General features: G+C 52.8%; 1 protein-coding gene across 4 annotated transcripts in view; it reads right to left on the minus strand.

Annotated features, from left to right (window-relative positions):
• EPHB2 (EPH receptor B2) overlaps positions 1 to 21,282 on the minus strand; it is a 189,435-nt gene that overhangs the window by 80,373 nt on the left and 87,780 nt on the right. For all 4 annotated transcript variants that reach the window (XM_044996013.1, XM_044996012.1, XM_044996011.1 and 1 more), the window contains exons 3-4: positions 19,489 to 19,644; positions 11,657 to 11,992 (exon numbers count right to left, since the gene is read on the minus strand). In XM_044996013.1, coding sequence (XP_044851948.1) covers positions 11,657 to 11,992; positions 19,489 to 19,644 — 492 coding nt within the window. The remainder of the gene's footprint in view (positions 1 to 11,656; positions 11,993 to 19,488; positions 19,645 to 21,282) is intronic.

The raw sequence follows: 21,282 nt of genomic DNA on the forward strand, positions 1-21,282 counted from the left end.
ACAGCGTCCCCAAGGCACACCACGGACACAGCGTCCCCACAGCACACCACAAACACAGCGTCCCCACAGCACACCACAAACACAGCATCCCCACAGCACACCACAAACACAGCGTCCCCACAGCACACCACAAACACAGCGTCCCCAGGGCACACCACAAACACAGCGTCCCCACAGCACACCACAAACACAGCATCCCCACAGCACACCACAAACACAGCGTCCCCAGCGCACACCACAAACACAGCATCCCCACAGCACACCACAAACACAGCGTCCTCAGGGCACATCACGGACAGAATGTCCCTGTGGAAAATCACGGACACAGTGTCCATACGGCACATCACAGACAGAGCGTGCCTGCGGCAAATCACAGACATCACTTCCCCATGGCACGCTATGGACACAGCCTTCTCGCAGCAGATCACAGACACAGTGTCCCCATGGCACATCATGGAACAGCATCCCTGCAGCACATCACAGACACAGCATCCCAGCGGTACATTGCGGACACAGTATCCCTGTGGCACAGAACAGACACAGCGTCCCCCAGAAATAATAGTCCACGCTGGACATCACGGACACAGCATCCCCCGGCACATCACGGACACAGCATCCCCATGGCACATGACAGACACAGCGTCCATACGGCACATCACGGACAGAGCGTACCCATGGCAAATCATGGACATCGCTTCCCCACGGCACGGCATGCTACGGTCACAGCGTCCCCGTGGCCCATCACGGACAGAGTGTCCCCCTGGTACATCACAGACTCGACGTCCCCAAGGCACATCACGGAAAAGACATGGCATCCCACTGACACATCATGGAAACAGGGTCCCCATGGCACATCGCAGACCCAGCATCCCCGTGACACATTATGGACCCAGCGTCCCCGCGGTACATAACAGACAGTGTCCCCGTGGTACATAACAGACATAGTGTCCCCATGGCACATCGCAGACCCAGCATCCCCGTGACACATTATGGACCCAGCGTCCCCGCGGTACATAACAGACAGTGTCCCCGTGGTACATAACAGACATAGTGTCCCCGTGGCACGTAACAGACACAGCGTCCCCGTGGCACGTAACAGTCAGAGTGTTCCCGCGGCACATCATGGACATGGCTGTGACGGGTTTGGTCACAGAGATCCCCTTGAGACTGTCACCTGATGTCCTGAAATTACCTTTGAGCCCATTTTCCCTTTCAGCTCGGGACTCCAGAACCCTGCCTTGCTGAGCCAGACACGCCAGCCTGCTGCAACACAGACCCAGGGACTGGTCCATGTCCCCAAAGCTGCAGACTTAACTGAAGATGGCTCAGTAGGTTACCTGTCTCCCAGACCCAGTGGGATCCAAACCCCAAATAAATCTGTTTTATGCTGTATAACGCTTATACAGGGTAAATTCACAAATTGTCCGCCCTCTATATCACCGATAGAGAGATAAGCAAGGCTGTTTGCTCCCCCAGGTATTAATCACTGACTCTGGGTTTATTAGTAAACAAAAGTATAAAAAGTAGGATTTAAGGGGTTTTAAGTAATATCAGACAGAACAAAGTAAGTCACAAAGCAAAAGAAAAGAAAACACACAAGTCTAAGCCTGATACATTAAGAAACTGATTAAAGGCAATATCTCACCCTCAGAGATGTTCCAATAAGCTTTTCTCACAGACTAGACTCCTCCCTAGGCTGGGCCCAATCCGTTCCCCTGGTACAGTCCTTGTAAGTTGCAGCAGCATCTCAGGTGGTCAGCAGGGTGTTTTCATGACTGGCAGCCCCCTTTGCCCTGCTCCATCCCCTTTTATAGCTTTAGCACAAGGCAGGAATCTTTTGTCTGTGCTGGTCCCCAGCCCCGCCTCATCAATGGAAAAGTACAAGGATTAGATGGATTCTTAATGGTCACATGTCACTGTAAGACCCCTGGTCTCCATTCTTCCTGGGTTGGCCCAAACGTACACAGGAAAGTTTGAAGGTAAATAAACCATTTACAACCAATTGTCCTAGTCAATGGGAGCCATCAAGATTCTAAACCACCATTAATGGCCCACACTTTGCATAAATACAATAGGACCTCAGAGTTATACTTCATATTTCTAGTTGCAGATACAAGAATGATACATGCATTACAATAAGAGGAATATATTTAGCAGGTTATAATGTTTGTTATGATACTTTACAAGAGACCTTTTGCATAAAGCATATTCCAGTTACATCATATTCACACTCATAAGCATATTTCCATAAAACATATGGAGCGCAACGTCACAACGTACCCACGGCACATCACTGACACTGCGTCCCTACACCCATCAGAGATATAGCATCCCCCTGGTACATCAGACACAGGGCCACTGCACCACATCACAGATACAGTGTCCCTGTGGCACATCACAGACACAACGCCCCCAAAAAAATCACAGACACAGCGTCTCCATGGTACATCTTGGACACAGCATCCCAGTGGCAAACCACAGGCACAGCATCCCTGTGGCACATCACGGATGCAGCGTCCCCCTGGCACATCACAGACATACCCTCCCCACGGCACAACACAGACACGGTGTCCTCCTGGCACATCATGTATACAGTGTCCTACTGGGATATCACAGACACGGCATCCCATCGGCACATCACAGATACAGCATCCCATCGGCACATCACGAACACAACGTCCCCTCAGTAAATCATGGACACTGCTCCCCCATGGCACGTCACAGCCACAGCGTCCCCCTGGGACATCACATACACTGTGTTCCCATGGCACATCACGGATACAGTGTTCCTGCAGCACATCATGGACGAAGCGTCACGGTGGCACATAATGGACATGGCCTCCCCATGGCACATTATGGAAACAGCGTCCCTGCGGCACATCACGGACACAGCGTCCTACTGGGACATAACAGACACGGCGTCCCCCCGGCACGTCACGGACACGGCGTCCCCCGGCATGTCACGGACACGGCGTCCTGTCTAGGTTGATTCCCCACTCTGGCACTTTGAGTGCAGAAGGTGGGGGCTCTGCAAGGATTTTAAAAATTAATACTGGCCACTCCAGGCTTGTATTAAACTCCTACGGTTACAGCTTCTCTCTGACCTTGGATGGGTAGATGCCGCCACCACCCAAGTGCAAAAAAACCCTTTGGACCCAGGAAGACACACTTGGGAATTCCTCTCCATGGGGTACCCTCAAGCCCTTTCATCCCCCCTCTGGGGAAGAGCTGAGAAAGAAAACAAAGGAAATCAGCTGTTGCCACCAGTTAATTAACCAACATGTGCACAAACCTCTTAAGACACCAAAAATCCAATCTGGTTCTTAAAAAGGGTACATTTTATTAAAATCAAAAAGAAAGAAAATACGTTTGGAACTTAGGCTTTTGATAGATTTAAAAAAAAAACCATTTACAAAACTTAAACATCAAGAATAACCTTCTTGAAGTCCAGCTTAAAGCTTACAAGCAAAACAAAAGCATTTGGGGTCTACGCAGAGGAGTCCACATGCCAATAAGAAATAAACAGAAATAAACCTAATCATGTCTTCCTAGACATTCCCTAAATTACTTACATATCTGGGGTTTCAGCTAAGCAATCTTTAGGTATGATCTGATGGTTTTTCATACCTGACTTAAAACTTCTCACGGCGTAACTGCTGGCCTGTTCCCCTCTTCCCTGGAGAACCACAACACAGACAAAGGGAAGTTTTTTCCCCAATTTTAAGAAGTTCTAGCCTACCATTGGCTCTTTTTGTCAGGTGCCCACTCCCTTCCTTTTACCTGTGGGCTTGTTATCCCTTTATAGGTAAAGCAAGTAGAGAACAGCTAGTAAGAGGAATTTTACAGCTAACTGGTTGGCTGGGTGTCCATAAAAGGGAGCTACCCCCTCCCCTTAATTTATCGCACTTCCCCATGGCACGGCACGGCCACAGCATCCTCGCAGTACATCTCGAACACAGTGTCCCCGTGGCACATCACAGACACAGCGTCCCCGCGGCACATCTCGAACACAGCGTCCCCGTGGCACAGCACAGAAACAGCCTCCCCATGACACGGCACGACACAGACCCAGCTTCCCTGCCACACATCTCGGATACAGCATCCCCCTGGCACATCACAGACACAGAGTTCCTGCGGCACATCACAAACAGAGCGTCCTCACAGCATATCACAGACCCAGTGTCCACACGACACATCACAGACACAGTGTTCCCGTGGCACATCATGGACACAGCGGCCCCGCTGCATGTTATGGTCACAACAGCCCTGCGGCACATCATGGACACAGTGTCCCAGCAGCACATCACGGACACAGAGTCCCCACCGTACATTATCAACAGAATGCGACCGAGCAGTAAGGCAATCCAGCATGGGAATTTCAGAAACGTTTGTTGCGTGGTTCTTCCCATTGCAAAGCCACTAAGAAATCCCAGGGACATTGTGACTGTGATTTTGATTCGTGTTTCAGCAGGAAACTTGCAGACCTTCTTGGATCATTAAATATTTTTTGTCCATGTTTTTGTGCCTACTTGCCATCTTGTAATGTGGTGTGAAAATGGTGGTGAAAAGTGTGGAGTGGGCAGCCGTGCACGTACACAAGAGTACCATCTGCAATCCACCCAGAGCTGGCCAGTGCAGAAGGGGGACAGGGCCATGGTGCCCCCCCAGCCACTGTAGGAGTGTGAGCCCCAAGGTTCTGGGAGCCCCAAGGTTCTGGGTGCCCTCTCTTCAGCTTTCACTCCACCAAAGAAGCAGACAGAATCTGGCCCTGGCCTTTGCAAACCTTTGCTGACAATGCAGCATCCTGTGCAAAACAGGGAACCTTGGTGGTGACAAATCTGCAGGTCCTTATAGACATCTGGGCATGCTCTTTTGGGCCCCGTGTCTTCTTAAGGAAACTGTTCCCAAACAGTAGTTTTGGTCCATAGGCGCCAACTTTCCCCGGTCCCCGTGGGTGCTCACGCTCCCCCGCCCCGACCCCACCCCTGCCCCGCCTCCATTCCAACCCCTTTCCCAAATCCCCGCCTAGGCCCCACCTCTTCCCCAAGCGCGCCACATTCCCCCTTCTCCCCCCTCCCTCCCAGCCACGCGAAACAGCTGTTTCACGACGCAAGCGCTGGGAGCCAGGGGGAAAGAGCGGACACGCGGTGCGCCCAGGAGAGGAGGCGGAGGCAGAGCAGAGGCGGAGGCAAGCTGGGCGGGGGGGCAGGGAGCTGCTGGTGTGTGCAGAGCACCCACCAATTTTTCCCTGTGGGTGTGCCAACTCCGGAGCACCCACAGAGTCGGCGCCTATGCTTTGGTCCACTGGCGATCAGCAGGAAGTTTCCAGGTGTCCTTGCAGAGTGGGGCAGGCAGGTCACATGGTGCTGCCTCACTTCTTTGCTTCAATCACCAAATTGTATTAAAAGAAGCTAATTTCCTAAAGTAGCTTTTCCATGTAAACCACTCGTGTCATTGCCTCAGGGAGGTCAGGTGAGCATGAAGGGGAGGCCATCATCATCTTCATCACGGCCAGTTCTGAAGGGACATAGCTGCCTTGCGGATGGATGAAGGGGAGGTGAGTCTGTTCTCCTGAAAACGGATGGAGAGATGGTTCTGGGTGAAGGACAAATGAGAGGGGAGGTGGATCTGCATTAATGTGAGCAGGATGGGAGGTATTCTCAAGATAATGTCTGTCTTACCATGTAGGCCATGTGATGGAGAATTTTGAGTCTAGTATCAGAGGGGTAGCCGTGTTAGTCTGGATCTTAAAAGCAGCAAAGAGTCTTGTGGCACCTTATAGACTCATAGACGTTTTGGAGCATGAGCTTTCGTGGGTGAATATGACGAAGTGGGTATTCACCCACGAAAACTCATGCTCCAAAACATCTGTAAGTCTATAAGGTGCCACAAGACTCTTTGCTGCTAATTTTGAGTCTCTCTCTCCAGAGACTCTGGTGGGAAAAAACCTCTTGCTGTGTCATTATTTAAAGAGGGTAAATGGGATTAACCACAGGCCAGTTACTCTGACATCAATCCTGAGCAAGATCAGGGAACAGCTGATATGGGACGCAGTCAGGAAAGAATTAAGGGATGGTAACATAAATGATGTCCACCAGCGTGATTTTATGGAAAACATCTCGCCAAACTAACTTATATTTTTTATGAGATTACAAGTTTGGTTGATAAAGGTAACTGTGTTGACATAATATAAATAAACTCTGTCTACACTGCAGCTGGAAGTGGGCTTCCCAGTGCGGATAGAAAGACACGCTCTGGCTGAGCTAGCACATTAAAAATAGCAGTGTGGCTGCTAGCCATCGGAGTGCAAACCTGCCCGATCCCCCCTCTGTGTACTTGGATGGCTAGTCTGAGCCGCTGTCCATGCTGCTGCAAGCACACTGCTGTTTTTATGTGCTAGCTTGAGCACAGCACATACCCGACCCCCCACTGACTCCGTACCACCCAACATTCTTATTAAGCAATATAACACATATCAAATGGATTGAAAACAAGCTGACTGATATATCTCCAAAAGTAACTGTACACGGGGAATCAGCATTGTGTTTCTAGTGGAATGCTCCTACAATCTAGTCTTAGCCCAATGCTATTCAATACCTTCATCAATTATCTGCAAGAAAATACGATACCACTGCTGGTCACGTTTGCAGATGACACACAGATTGGTGGCCTGGTAAACAATGATGGGGACAGGAGTGTTATACAAACCAACCTAGATTGCTTGGGCTCATTCGAACGTTGTGTGCTTCAACACAGCCACACAGAAGGTCATCCATCAGGAACAAAGAATGTAGGTCATACTTATAGAATGGGGGACTGTAGCAGAGGAAGGTCTGACATGATCCAGTGCCTGGAAGCTGAACCTAGGCAAATTCAGACTGGAAATAAGGTGTAATTAGCCACTGGGACAATGTACCAGGGTTGTGGCCATTTTTAAATCGAGATTGGGTGGTTTTCTAAAAGCTCTGCACTAGGAGTTATACTGGGGAAGTTCTCTGCATTCTACAGGAGGTCAGACAAGATGATCACAATGGTCCTGTCTGGCCTTGAATGACAGGGAAGAGTGCTGAGGGGTTAAGTGGGACCGCTTAAAACTTTAAACGGAGTGGAGATTAGGGATTATTTTGGAATGGCACAATATCTGAACGAATATTTTGCCTCGGTCTTTAATGAGGCTAATGAAGGGCTAAGGAATAGTGACAGAGGGACTGATGGGAATGAAGATATGGGGGTAGACATTACGGTATCTGAGGTAGAAGCCAAACTTGAACAGCTAAACGGAAGTAAATCGGGGGGCCCGGATAATCTTCATCCTAGAATATTAAGGGAATTGGCGAGTGAAATTGCAAGCCCGTTAGCGATGATTTTTAATAAATCTCTAAACTCGGGGGTTGTACCGTTTGACTGGAGATTAGCTAATATAGTTCCTATATTCAAGAAGGGGAAAAAAAGTGACCCGGGTAACTACAGGCCTGTTAGTTTAACATCTGTAGTATGCAAAGTCATGGAAAAATTTTTAAAGGAGAGAGTGGTTACGGAGCATGAGGCCGATGGCAACTGGGACAAATTACAGCATGGATTTACGAAAGGTAGATCGTGCCAAACCAACCTGATCTCCTTCTTTGAGAAAGTAACAGATTTTTTAGACAAGGGAAATGCGGTGGATCTAATATATCTTGATTTCAGTAAGGCGTTTGATACGGTACCGCATGAGGAATTACTGGTTAAATTGGAAAAGATGGGGATCGAAATGAAAATCCAGAGGTGGATAAGGAGCTGGTTAAAGGGGAGACTGCAGAGGGTTGTATTGAAGAGGGAACTGTCGGGTTGGAGGGGGGTTACCAGTGGAGTTCCTCAAGGTTCGGTTTTGGGTCCTATTTTATTCAATCTATTTATCGCTGACCTGGGAACCAAGAGTAGGAGTGGGCTGATAAAGTTTGCGGATGACACCAAGTTGGGAGGTATTGCAAATTCGGAAAAGGATCGGGATATCCTCCAGGGAGATTTGGATGACCTTCTAAACTGGAGTATTAGTAACAGGATGAAATTCAATAGTGAGAAGTGTAAGGTTATGCATTTAGGGATGACTAACAAGAACTTTAGTTATAAGCTGGGGACGCACCAGTTGGAAGTAACGGAGGAGGAGAAGGACCTAGGAGTCCTGGTTGATCGTAGGATGACTATGAGTAGGCAATGTGATGTGGCCGTTAAAAAAGCTAATGCGGTCTTGGGATGCATTAGGCGAGGTATTTCTAGTAGGGATAAGGAGGTGCTAGTCCCGTTATATAAGGCGTTGGTAAGACCTCATTTGGAGTATTGTGTGCAGTTTTGGTCTCCCATGTTTAAGAAGGATGAATTCAAACTGGAACGGGTACAAAGAAGGGCCACTAGAATGATCCGAGGAATGGAAAGCCTGTCGTATGAAAGGAGACTTGAGGAGCTCGGTTTGTTTTCCTTAACCAAAAGAAGGATAAGAGGAGATATGATTGCACTCTTTAAATATATCAGAGGGATAAATACCAGGGAAGGAGAGGAATTATTTCAGCTCAGTGCTAATGTGGACACGAGGACAAACGGATATAAATTGTCAGTCAGGAAATTTAGGCTTGAAATTAGACGAAGGTTTCTAACCATCAGAGGAGTGCAATTCTGGAACAGCCTACCGAGGGAAACAGTGGGGGCTAAGGACCTCCATGACTTTAAGATTAAGCTAGATAAGTTTATGGAGGAGATGGTATGATAGGATAACGGGCTTAGTCAATAGGTCAATTAAGTGCCACACTGGTAATTAGTACAGTGGGTCAATGATAGGATATTGTTAGCCTTTTTCCAGAGGGTATGGCTGGAGAGTCTTGCCCGCATGCTCGGGGTTCAGCTGACCGCCATATTTGGGGTCGGGAAGGAATTTTCCTCCAGGGTAGATTGGCAGTGGCCCTGGAGGTTTTTCGCCTTCCTCCGAAGCATGGGGCAGGGGTCGCTTGCTTAAGGAGTGGGTGGATCGGCTTATGTGGCCTGCATCTTGCAGGAGGTCAGACTAGATGATCATAATGGTCCCTTCTGATCTTGAATTCTATGATTCTATGATTCTAAGATGGAAACCAAGAGAACATGAGCTCCCAGTGTGATTCTGTGCTCAGAGGAACAGCACAATCCTGAGCTGAAGAACCGGGGAATGCTGAGTAGGAGTAGGGCGGTGATGTTGCCAGCACACAGAGCACTGACAAGACCATAACTGGGACAGTGTGTCCAGTTACTTCAAAAAGGGTGTTTCAAAGAAGTCCCAGAAAAGAGCTACAGGAAGGATTCAAGGTCTGGAGAACCTGCCTTAGACACCTTCCTCTCTCACAATCTTCTGCAGTCACAGGTGGATCTTCAGCTGCAGCTGAATTCTCAGAAGTTTTTTCCAATCCCTGCCTGTGCTTTTGCTCAGCCTGGCACCCTCCCCTCTGCCCAAAAGTCAGCCTAGGACCCAGAGCACGGCTGCTTCTCTCCCACCCCTTTCTGCCTCAACACCTTCCTGAGAGACAACAGGTGTCTCCCTTCTCCAAACCAGCTTCCCTGCTCCTGGGCTACCCCTCACACCACGGTCACTATGATGTCATCTTCTGTGATGCCGTTCCTCAGGCTCTGTCTCTCAGCCCACACTCTGCTTCCTCTGCAGGGGTGTTTCCTCCATCCCCTCTAGGGCTGTTCTCCCACCTGGGACGCTGAAGAAGCTACCATGTCTGAAGTCAGCCAGCGCCATCTGCCTGCCTTCAGAGTCTCCCTGGAGAAGGCCGGCTCTCCTCGTGCCATTCAAACCACAGCAGTTTCATGGCTTTGTCTGCCCTGCCTGGCTGCTGTGTGAGCACTGTGCCGTGCTGCCCAGCACCTGATATCATCACGTGAAGGAGTGTCAGTGAACTATCGATACAAAGGCTCAGCCTAGGGAAGCAATCCAGCTCCCAGTCCTGCCCTCCGAGCTGCACCGTTCAGTGTCCCTTGGCGTACAGCTGGGAGCAGAGGATGACTCCAAGGCCAAAGCAACCCATGGCTGGCGGTGCTTTGTCAAGAGCTGCTGCGGCAAGAATGCAGGGGAGCAGGTAGCTGCCGGGGTCGCTGGGAAGGTCTTGCCCAGCCCCTGCAGGAGGCAGTAAATAGCCCGTCACACATTCAATCCTCCGCTTAGGTGAAAGCTGAGAACAAGCCCCAGGTGGAGACTGAGCCCGGAGCCTCTCCTCGCAAAGGCAGCCACGCCAACCCCTGAGCCATTCAACCGGCGTTCTTGTCTCCATTGCTGCCCTTGAGCCAACCTCTCCCCTCCCCCAGCTCTCCTCGCCCTGCCGCAGAGTACCCCCCTTTTCCTGTTTTCCCCCCTTTCCCCCTCTTCCCAGCTCCCTGTTGTATCTTTGTATCTACAGCTTCTGTTACCAACTGCTAATGAGGTACATCAAGGCTGCCAGACTAGGCTGAGTGTAAGCAAAAGAATTCAGAGCCTCTAATTACAGAGGAATTAGCGAGCAGGCAGTTACTGTTTAGCGCTAATGAATGGCTACATTAAGAGAGGCAACACACAGCCTGGGAAGTGTGAGCCCCGATAATAAGGGAGTGTCAAACAAGGGAAGCACAAGAGGAGGATCCAAGGCTCTGAAAGGAGGCAACAAAAAAAACCTCAATTCGCAATTTCATCCGCCTCAGCTGCTTGTTCTGCAGAGGTGGAAATGTTCACAGTTGGGGCATTAATGTAGCGATTGCAGCGCTTAATTGCAAGGTGTGAAATCAGAGCGTTAAACAGCTTCTAAACGCTGGAGGAGCCCCTCTGAGGGAAAGGAGAGATCTCTCCCAACTAGAACAGAAATAGACACATCGCCCACATGTACACCCCCCCAAAGTCCTACACAGAAAGAGCCCTTGCACAGCCAAGCCGTGCGCACGCTGTTTCTCTCTCAGCACACAGACACACTGTTCACACTCAGGCCCGCTCGCGTGCACAGCTCAGCCAGGCACACCAGCACACAGATCTGGATGCTCACGCATGCTGACGCTGACCCAGTGCACACCAGTTGAGTTATGAGCTCAAGCCACAGTCCAGAAGGCCCAAACCAAAAGCCCCTGAGCTCTGAGATCCTGGAGACTCCCGGACTCTGGCCCAAGGGAGCAGAATGGAACTGCCCTTGGAGTGGTGCTTCTCATTAGCAATTGTCTGCAGCAATGATCCCCTGCGACATCATCCTGCGAGAGCTGCTGAGCGCGGAACTGGCGCTCCCTGTGCACCCCACCAGCCCCTCCGCCTTAGCGCTCCAGCTCCAGCCAGTGGAGCATTGGCAGCACTCGCAGAGAGGCCAGACGAGAGAGAGCAGCAATGCAAGCTCCCCACAAGGCCCTGCCAGGGGACAGCTGCAGCCCATTGTTTGGCTTACTGTAGTGCCTCGGAGCCCAGGGACAGACAGGACCCCACGGTGCTAGGCCCTGTACAAACACACACACACAAAGAGTCTCTTTGCTAGGACAAGGGATGTTTTCCCTTTGCCCGGGGAAATGGGCTGGTCACTGACCATCCCTCAGGTGGGACAGGCTTTTGGTCATCACCGATGTGACCAGGAAGCGAGAGGCTCCTGACTCCATTCCCACCCCTGAGCCTCCGCCTGGCTCAACAACAGAGAGTGCAATTCCTTACCGGCCTGGTTGGTGGTGATATTGACGGAGGCAAAGTGCGGGGAGAAGGGGCTCTGGTCGGTGACCCCGTTCACGGCCTGGATCTCAAAGGTGTACTGGGTGTGGGCCAGCAGGTCGCTGATGTAGATGCGGGGCTCTGTCAGGCCCAGCTGGCGTGGGGAGAACTGCACGTTGTCCCCACAGCGGGTGCAGGCACCGCGCCCCGAGCCGCAGCTCTTGCAGATGATATTGTACACCAGGTCCTCGCGACCCCCAGCGTCCCGGGGCGGGGTCCACTCCAGCATCAGCGACGTCTCGTTCACACTGGAGATCACGGCCTGGGGGGCGGACGGGATGGCTGTGCGGGAGAGGGAAAGAGAGAGAGAGTGAGAGTCCGTGACCCCCGTCACCATGGGGCAGGGTGCACACTGGCTCAGCAGCACGTTTCTGATGAGCCCAGACTGAGAGGGGAGATGGAAGCTGCTACCTGCCAAGGCTCTGTTTCCTCTGAGCTGGCCTGGCTGCTTCAGGAACATCCCTGGACTACCAGCTCCACCCCCTCCAGAGAGTGGTATGCAGTTCCCACCCCCACCGCCCCTTCCGGACTAACACCAGCCAAGGTTACGTTAGCAAGTCCCCAGACTGTTTTCAAGCCATCTCTGTGAACCTCCCTATTCCTCCTGCTGATAACCAAGGGGAGGCTGTGCTGCGGTGCCCCGTCGGTGCACGCTCTTAGCTCAGCGCCCCCTGGGTGCTAGTGTCGCAGGAGATACACAGCGACTGTCGGTGCACGCCCTTAGCTCAGCGCCCCCTGGGTGCTAGTGATGTAGCAGATACACAGCGACCGTCGGTGCACGCCCTTAGCTCAGCGCCGCCTGGGTGCTAGTGATGCAGGAGATACACAGCGACCGTCGGTGCACGCCCTTAGCTCAGCGCCCCCTGGGTGCTAGTCATGCAGGAGATACACAGCGACCGTCGGTGCACGCCCTTAGCTCAGCGCCCCCTGGGTGCTAGTCATGCAGGAGATACACAGTGACCGTCGGTGGACGCCATTAGCTCAGCGCCCCCTGGGTGCTAGTGATGCAGGAGATACACAGCGGCCGTCGGTGCACGCCCTTAGCTCAGCGCCCCCTGGGTGCTAGTGATGCAGGAGATCCACAGCGACCGTCGGTGCACGCCCTTAGCTCAGCGCCCCCCGGGTGATATTCATGCAGGAGATACACAGCGACCGTCGGTGCACGCCCTTAGCTCAGCGCCCACAGGGTGCTAGTGATGCAGGAGATGCACAGCGACCGTCGGTGCACGCCCTTAGCTCAGCGCCCCCTGGGTGCTAGTCATGCAGGAGATACACAGCGACCGTCGGTGCACGCCCTTAGCTCAGCGCCCCCTGGGTGCTAGTCATGCAGGAGATACACAGCGACCGTCGGTGCACGCCCTTAGCTCAGCGCCCCCTGGGTGCTAGTCATGCAGGAGATACACAGCGACCGTCGGTGCACGCCCTTAGCTCAGCGCCCCCTGGGTGCTAGAGATGTAGGAGATACACAGCGACCGTCGGTGCACGCCCTTAGCTCAGCGCCCCCTGGGTGCTAGAGATGTAGCAGATACACAGCGACCGTCGGTGCACGCCCTTAGCTCAGCGCCCCCTGGGTGCTAGTCATGCAGGAGATACACAGCGACCGTCGGTGCACGCCCTTAGCTCAGCGCCCCCTGGGTGCTAGTCATGCAGGAGATACACAGCGACCGTCGGTGCACACCCTTAGCTCAGCGCCCCCGGGGTGCTAGTGATGCAGGAGATACACGGCGACCGTCGGTGCACGCCCTTAGCTCAGCGCCCCCTGGGTGCTAGTCATGCAGGAGATACACAGCGACCGTCGGTGCACGCCCTTAGCTCAGCGCCCCCTGGGTGCTAGTGATGCAGGAGATACACAGCGACCGTCGGTGCACGCGCTTAGCTCAGCGCCGCCTGGGTGCTAGTGATGCAGGAGATACACAGCGACCATCGGTGCACGCCCTTAGCTCAGCGCCCCCTGGGTGCTAGTGATGCAGGAGATACACAGCGACCGTCGGTGCACACCCTTAGCTCAGCGCCCCCTGGGTGCTAGTGATGCAGGAGATACACAGCGACCATCGGTGCACACCCTTAGCTCAGCGCCCCCGGGGTGCTAGTGATGCAGGAGATACACAGCGACCGTCGGTGCACGCCCTTAGCTCAGCGCCCCCTGGGTGCTAGAGATGTAGGAGATACACAGCGACCGTCGGTGCACGCCCTTAGCTCAGCGCCCCCTGGGTGCTAGAGATGTAGGAGATACACAGCGACCGTCGGTGCACGCCCTTAGCTCAGCGCCCCCTGTGTGCTAGAGATGTAGCAGATACACAGCGACCGTCGGTGCACGCGCTTAGCTCAGCGCCGCCTGGGTGCTAGTGATGCAGGAGATACACAGCGACCGTCGGTGCACGCCCTTAGCTCAGCGCCCCCTGGGTGCTAGTGATGCAGGAGATCCACAGCGACCGTCGGTGCACGCCCTTAGCTCAGCGCCCCCTGGGTGCTAGTCATGCAGAAGATACACAGCGACCATCGGTGCACACCCTTAGCTCAGCGCCCCCGGGGTGCTAGTGATGCAGGAGATACACGGCGACCGTCGGTGCACGCCCTTAGCTCAGCGCCCCCTGGGTGCTAGTGATGCAGGAGATACACAGCGACCGTCGGTGCACGCCCTTAGCTCAGCGCCCCCTGGGTGCTAGTGATGCAGGAGATACACAGCGACCGTCGGTGCACGCCCTTAGCTCAGCGCCCCCGGGGTGCTAGTGATGCAGGAGATACACAGCGACCGTCGGTGCACGCCCTTAGCTCAGCACACCCGGGGTGCTAGAGATGCAGGAGATACACAGCGACCGTCTGTGCACGCCCTTAGCTCAGCGCCCCCTGGGTGCTAGTGATGCAGGAGATACACAGCGACCGTCGGTGCACGCCCTTAGCTCAGCGCCCCCTGGGTGCTAGTCATGCAGGAGATACACAGCGACTGTCGGTGCACGCCCTTAGCTCAGCGCCCCCTGGGTGCTAGTGATGCAGGAGATACACAGCGACCGTCGGTGCACGCCCTTAGCTCAGCGCCCCCTGGGTGCTAGTGATGCAGGAGATACACAGCGACCGTCGGTGCACGCCCTTAGCTCAGCACCCCCGGGGTGCTAGAGATGCAGGAGATACACAGCGACCGTCGGTGCACGCCCTTAGCTCAGCGCCCCCTGGGTGCTAGTGATGCAGGAGATACACAGCGACACAGATCTTGGCAGAGCAGTAGAGGAGGACAGCACTCCCAGCAGTATTTCACTGGAACTCGAGTCTGCATGGTACAGATCTGGGCACCTTTAACATAACAACTGGTTGTATGTATATCACTGCCCATTAGATCACCACTCACCTAAGGACCAGCACCGAGTCTTTTCCAAAAGCCTTTTTGCCCCTCCTTGGACATGCATTTGGAAGGGGATTGTTCTGCTATTTGCCATAAGCCACAGTTTCCAAGCCTGGGTGGCTACAGCCAGGCCCTACCCTCTAGATTCAGCCCCCGGAGGGAAGTTATTTCAGTGCCTAAGCTGGCAAGCAGGAACCTGTGTCTCTGCACCCTCAGCCTGTGCCAGACGCACACCAGGAGATGCCCAGCTCATCCTGGGCACCCAGGAATGCTGGGAAGGGAATGCCACATGTGGGCACGGCAGCTCACAGGGGGCTCCAGGGGGCTCTGAGAACACCAGCCTTTTAGCCCGTGGCTGACAGATACCTGCTCCAAATGAGATGGGTTTCATCCATGGGGCCTTACTCACCCTGGGTGAAATCAGGAGCAACCCTAGAGAAGTCCACGAAGTGACGCTGGCGTAAAACCAGCCTGCACAAGACGACAAGCAGGCCCACAGCTCCAGCACTCAAGGGCCCCACTCCAAGGGTGTGGGCAAGTGAGCAGGAGGGGAGGCTTTAAATCCCCAGAGGCCACTCTGTTAGCACCCCTGCCCGCCCTGCAGCTCAGGCACTCTCAGGGGGCCTTGATTTAAATCAGCGAGCAGGAAACCTTCATTGAAATCAGTGATTTTAATCTTGTTTTGCAGTTCTACTATTTAGTTATTTTCCTTGAAATGGTTCTTGCTCACTGGTTGACATAACTATGAAAACTTGCTGATTTGCAAGCAAATACAGCCTTTCTACTAAAGGTGGTGCTGCTTTTTGCTAACCAGGATGATACGCTGCACCTAACCACATTTATTTACACAACAATCGCTTATCCCATATTGCTTCAGATTCTTATGACCTTTGTTAATAAGCTAGAAAATGGTGAATGACACATTTCTTATTTACTACATGATACTTGTTTACTCGGAGTTGTGTCAAGCTGCATTTCGTTGGAAACTGGAATTCAATTGAAAATTGTTTATATTAGTGAAGTAAAACGACCTTAACTCTGCTGGATACATTAAAAAAGGAAGATTATCGAAGCGACAATTAAAACTTTGACCCCACATGGCCACTGCCTCCTAAGGCTCAGGGTGAATGAAAGCAGCTCTGTGCAGTTGCTGTTTGCCCTCCGGGAATGGGCTTGTGGGGTGTTAACCTCTTGAAGGAATCCTCGTTAGGCTAATTGGAAGCAACATCAGCCAGGGAAGGGGCTGTGTGTTGTGCTCCCAAAACTGTAAATAAAAAGTGGGGAAGAAGGAAATTTTCTCCCAATAATAGCAGGGAAGATGAGAAAGCGTGAAGACAACGAGCAAATCCATCCTAGCAGGCAAACGCTATGCACCTGCTGGAGTGGGAACAGGGCAGCACTGAAGCAGCCGTGCAGGACCCTAACATTTCATGGGATAAGAGGGACCGGGAAACTCCAGGAACAGCTCCTGAAAAAAAACGTTCAGCACAATTCACCCTCACCATGTGCACACCCTGAGCGGGGGGGCTGCGTGGCCCTCTGCAGCCTCGAGTGGAGATGCTTACTGCAGTGATTAGAGCAGGGGACAGGACAGTGGGTAAGAGCAGGCAGTCACTGCCCCCGATTCCCCCAGTGCAGGAAGAGATGATGGCACCGGCCTCCTTTAGGAAGCACGTTCAGCTCCAGGCGGGCAGGAGACGTGAACTGTGCTAATGGGATTTGCTGGACTGCGTTTTTTTGCATTGAGTCATTTAAACTAAGGAGCTTTCACTAAAGAGTTTCTAATGTGGCTCCTTCATACACCCCTCATCAGGAACCCCAAACCTATCCCTAATCACAGCCCAACCGAAACACAATGCTAATTCGAACCCCAGCCTAGCCCTGACCCAACGCCAACCCTAACCCCAGCCTAGCCCTGACCCAACGCCAACCCTAACCCCAGCCTAGCCCTGACCCAACACTAACCCTAACCAGAGCCTAGCCTTGACCCAACGCCAACCCTAACCCCAGCCTAGCCCTGACCCAACACCAACCCTAACCACGGCCTAGCCCTGACCCAACGCCAACCCTAACCCCAGCCTAGCCCTGACCCAACACCAACCCTAACCCCAGCCTAGCCCTGACCCAACGCCAACCCTAACCACGGCCTAGCCCTGACCCAACGCCAACCCTAACCACGGCCTAGCCTGACCCAACACTAACCCTAACCAGAGCCTAGCCCTAACCCAACTCTAACCCTAACCCCGGCCTAGCCCTAACCCAGAACTAACCCTAACCCCGGCCTAGCCCTAACCCAGAACTAACCCTAACCCCAGCCTAGCCCTAACCCAACGCCAACCCTAACCCCAGCCTAGCCCTCAGCCAACACTAACCCTAACCCCAGCCTAGCCCTCACCCAACGCTGACCCTAACAACGGTCTAGTCCTAACCCAACGCTGACCCTAACCACAGCCTAGCCCTGACCCAACGCTAACCCTAACCCCAGCCTAGCCCTAACCCAGCACTAACCCTAACCACGGCCTAGTCCTAACCCAACTCTGACCCTAAGCATGGCCTAGTCCTAACCCAGCACTAACCCTAACCCCAGCCTAGCCCTAACCCAGCGCCAACCCTAACCCCAGCCTAGCCCTAACCCAGCACTAACCTAACCACGGCCTAGTCCTAACCCGACGCTGACCCTAACCACGGCCTAGTCCTAACCCAAAACTAACCCTAACCCCAGCCTAGCCCTAACCCAGCGCCAACCCTAACCCCAGCCTAGCCCTAACCCAGCGCCAACCCTAACCCCAGCCTAGCCCTAACCCAGCACTAACCTTAACCACGGCCTAGTCTTAACCCGATGCTGACCCTAACCACGGCCTAATCCTAACCCAATGCTAACCCTAACCCCGGCCTAGCCCTCAACCAACGCTGACCCTAACCCCAGCCTAGCCCTAACCCAACGCTGACCCTAACTGCAGCCTAGCCCTCAACCAACGCTGACCATAACCCGAGCCTAGTCCTAACCCAACGCTAGCCCTAACCACTGCCTAGCCCTAACCCAATGCTGAGCCTAACCTGAGCCTAGCCCTAACCCAACGCTAACCCTAACCCCAGCCTAGCCCTAACCCATCCCTGACCCGAACCACAGCCTAGCCCTAACCCAACGCTAACCCTAACCCCAGCCTAGCCCTAACCCAACGCTGACCCTAACCAGAGCCTAGCCCTCACCCAACGCTGACCCTAACCAGAGCCTAGCCCTCACCCAACGCTAACCCTAACCCCAGCCTAGCCCTAACCCAACGCTAACCCTAACCCCAGCCTAGCCCTAACCCAACGCTAACCCTAACCCCAGCCTAGCCCTAACCCAACGCTAACCCTAACCCCGGCCTAGCCCTAACCCAACGCTAACCCTAACCCCAGCCTAGCCCTAACCCAACGCTAACCCTAACCAGAGCCTAGCCCTCACCCAACGCTGACCCTAACCCCAGCCTCGCCTACCCCAACGCTAACCCTAACCACAGCCTAGCCCTGACCCAACGCTGACCATAACTAGAGCGTAGCTCTGACCCAACGCCAACCCTAACCCCAGCCTAGCCCTAACCCAACGCCAACCCTAACCCCAGCCTAGCCCTCAGCCAACCCTAACCCTAACCCCAGCTTAGCCCTAACCCAACGCTGACCCTAACTGCAGCCTAGCCCTGACCCAACGCTGACCCTAACCACAGCCTAGCCCTGACCCAATGCTAACACTAACCCCAGTCTAGCCCTCACCCAACGCTGACTCTAACCACAGCCTAGCCCTGACCCAACGCTAACCCTAACCTCAGCCTAGTCCTAACCCAATGCTAACCCTAACTAAGGCCTAGCTCTCACTCGATGCTAACTTTAAGTACAGCTCAGCCCTAACCCAACACTAATACTATCCCTAACTACAGCCTAGTCCTCACCCAATGCTAACCCTAACCCTAAGTCTAACATATTCCTAAACAAACAGTAACCCTAATGCTAACTCTAACTACAACCTAGCCCTAACCCACCATTAACAATAACACTTGCCTAACTGTAACCTACCCCTAATTCTAACTACAACCTCAACTTAAGGATGACACTATTTTTAACCAGAACCTTAGGACTAACATTGAACCAAACCCTAACTCTAACCAACTCCCTCTGCTTGAGAGCTCCAGGCATTCTAGCTCCTAATGAGATGAAGGGGTGTGTGCCAGCTGCCCACCTGATCCCACGGGGTCAGAACCCTCAGCTACAGTCTCCATAGCTAGTCCCTGACTGCACCAACATCTTCACATGCAGCCACGGGGGGGGATGTGCAGCTCCAGTCTGGGACAGTTTGTTAGACACCAACAGGCACTTTGAAATAGTTTCATCCCTGCTTCAGGGTCTGTACCATCCCATGGCCTTTCCCCACTCCCCGGTCCCGCCCAGCCGGGTGGTTACGTACTGGTACATGGCATATCCAGGGGGTCGGAGTCTGCCCGGTAATATCCATTTCGGCACACACAGTTGGTGGCCCCTTCCGAAGTTGTCCTGCTGTTAATTGGGCAATGAACGCACCCTTCGTCCCCTTGGCTGGCCTTGAACGTCCCCGATGGGCATCCTGGAAAAGAAGTGAGAACAACATTTGGAGAGAGGAAAGCCCAGTGGGGTGGGGAGATAGGCAGGGAGCCGGCTGCCTGGGTTCTACGGAGCTGCTGGACAACATTCAGGGGATTTCAGGGTCCAAAGCCAAAATCTGACAATTTAAAACAAAGAAACAAGCAGGAGAAATAGCAGCTGGTTTGAACATTTCCAGGAACCGGGCATGGCTGCTCTGTCAGACCGTGAAGACAAAGCGACTGCTAGCCAGACAGACGTCCCTACCTACGATTACAGGACGAGCTCCCAGTTACTCGACAGTATGGTTAGGACTTTAAAGAGGAGCTGACTCCATAACTCCATCTCCTTGGTTCTGCCCATTATGTCATTGTTGATGCCTGGATGTCGCAGTTGTGTTCCGTGACAGCCCCCCGCTGACACCTGAACCTGCAGATCCCTAGGCAAGAGTTCTCCCACTGGAGCTAAAGGAGATGCACTAGGAGTGGTGACGGCCTTGGGGATCTCCAGCCCCCAGTGGGAGGAGTGTTACAATGGTGGCTGGGAATGCATGGCGGGCTGAAGGTTGAGACCGGGATGTGAATTATGGCAAATAATAGTTGTGATGGAAATCAAGAAATTACTGCCAAATATCTTATCCAACAAAAAGCCCTCGTAGGTCATGGAACCCCACTGGTTGATTCCTGCACCCCGGCATCAGACTCCTAAGTGTAGACTGTAGTGGTCCCTCTGTATTGCTTTGCGTGTCCATTGCTGATTTTGTGCTGTTAACTTGTTTTGTAGCGAAGGGGGATGGCAGACGCTGTCTGCAGTGAAATACAAGAAATAAAAACAATTCCCATTTCACTTTATCAGAACAAATTCTTGAAATCAGTGATTTCTACAGAACATCTCCTTCCGCTCTGTCAAGGGTTGGAAGGATGAGAAAAAACAGCCCAAGAAGGAGGTTACTGCCTGGGACTTGTCAGAAATTTTCTGTCAAAACATTATTTCTGTGGAAAATTAGGATTTCCACTAAACAAAAGGTTTTGTGAAAGGTTTCTGCTTTCCTCAAAAAATTTCCATTTTCATCAGCAAACCAACCCGTCAAAAAACGTTTGGGTTTCAACGGTTTTCAATGAAAAATTTTCCGTTTTCATTTTTTTTTTTACAAAAAGTTTTCCACAGAAAACCACCCCTTTTCCAATGATCTGTTACCAACCCCCTTCCCTCCACTTGGCTGAGCATCTCCAGTGAGAAGCGGGCTTCTCTTTCTAGGCTCTTGGATCTTCACACACACCCCCAAACCCCCTAGTGCGGCTCCACTGCTGACCCAACTTCCAGCACACATCTGATTGCAAACCCATCACTGAGGACTGAAGCTGTGGGGAGCGAGGAAGGCCGAGCAGCAATCAGTATAATGGAGGAGCAATGCCGGCTCCAGTTTCTGTGTTTAGCCCCATTTGAAGCTGCAATCAACACGCAGTTTGATCGGTTTGAAATTCCAGGGCCAGGGTAGTTTCCAGTGGTGGAAACAGGCCCCTTCCCCTGCAGACAGTATCCAAAGGGCAGTGTCCACAGGAGACCCAGGCCACTGACTGAGCCTGCTGAAATCTAGTCCAGCTCCAAGAGCTCAAAGTGAAAACATTCCTGGAGGTTGGGT

Source organism: Mauremys mutica, chromosome 21 (genome assembly GCF_020497125.1).
Source record: "Mauremys mutica isolate MM-2020 ecotype Southern chromosome 21, ASM2049712v1, whole genome shotgun sequence".
NCBI lineage: Eukaryota > Metazoa > Chordata > Testudines > Geoemydidae > Mauremys > Mauremys mutica.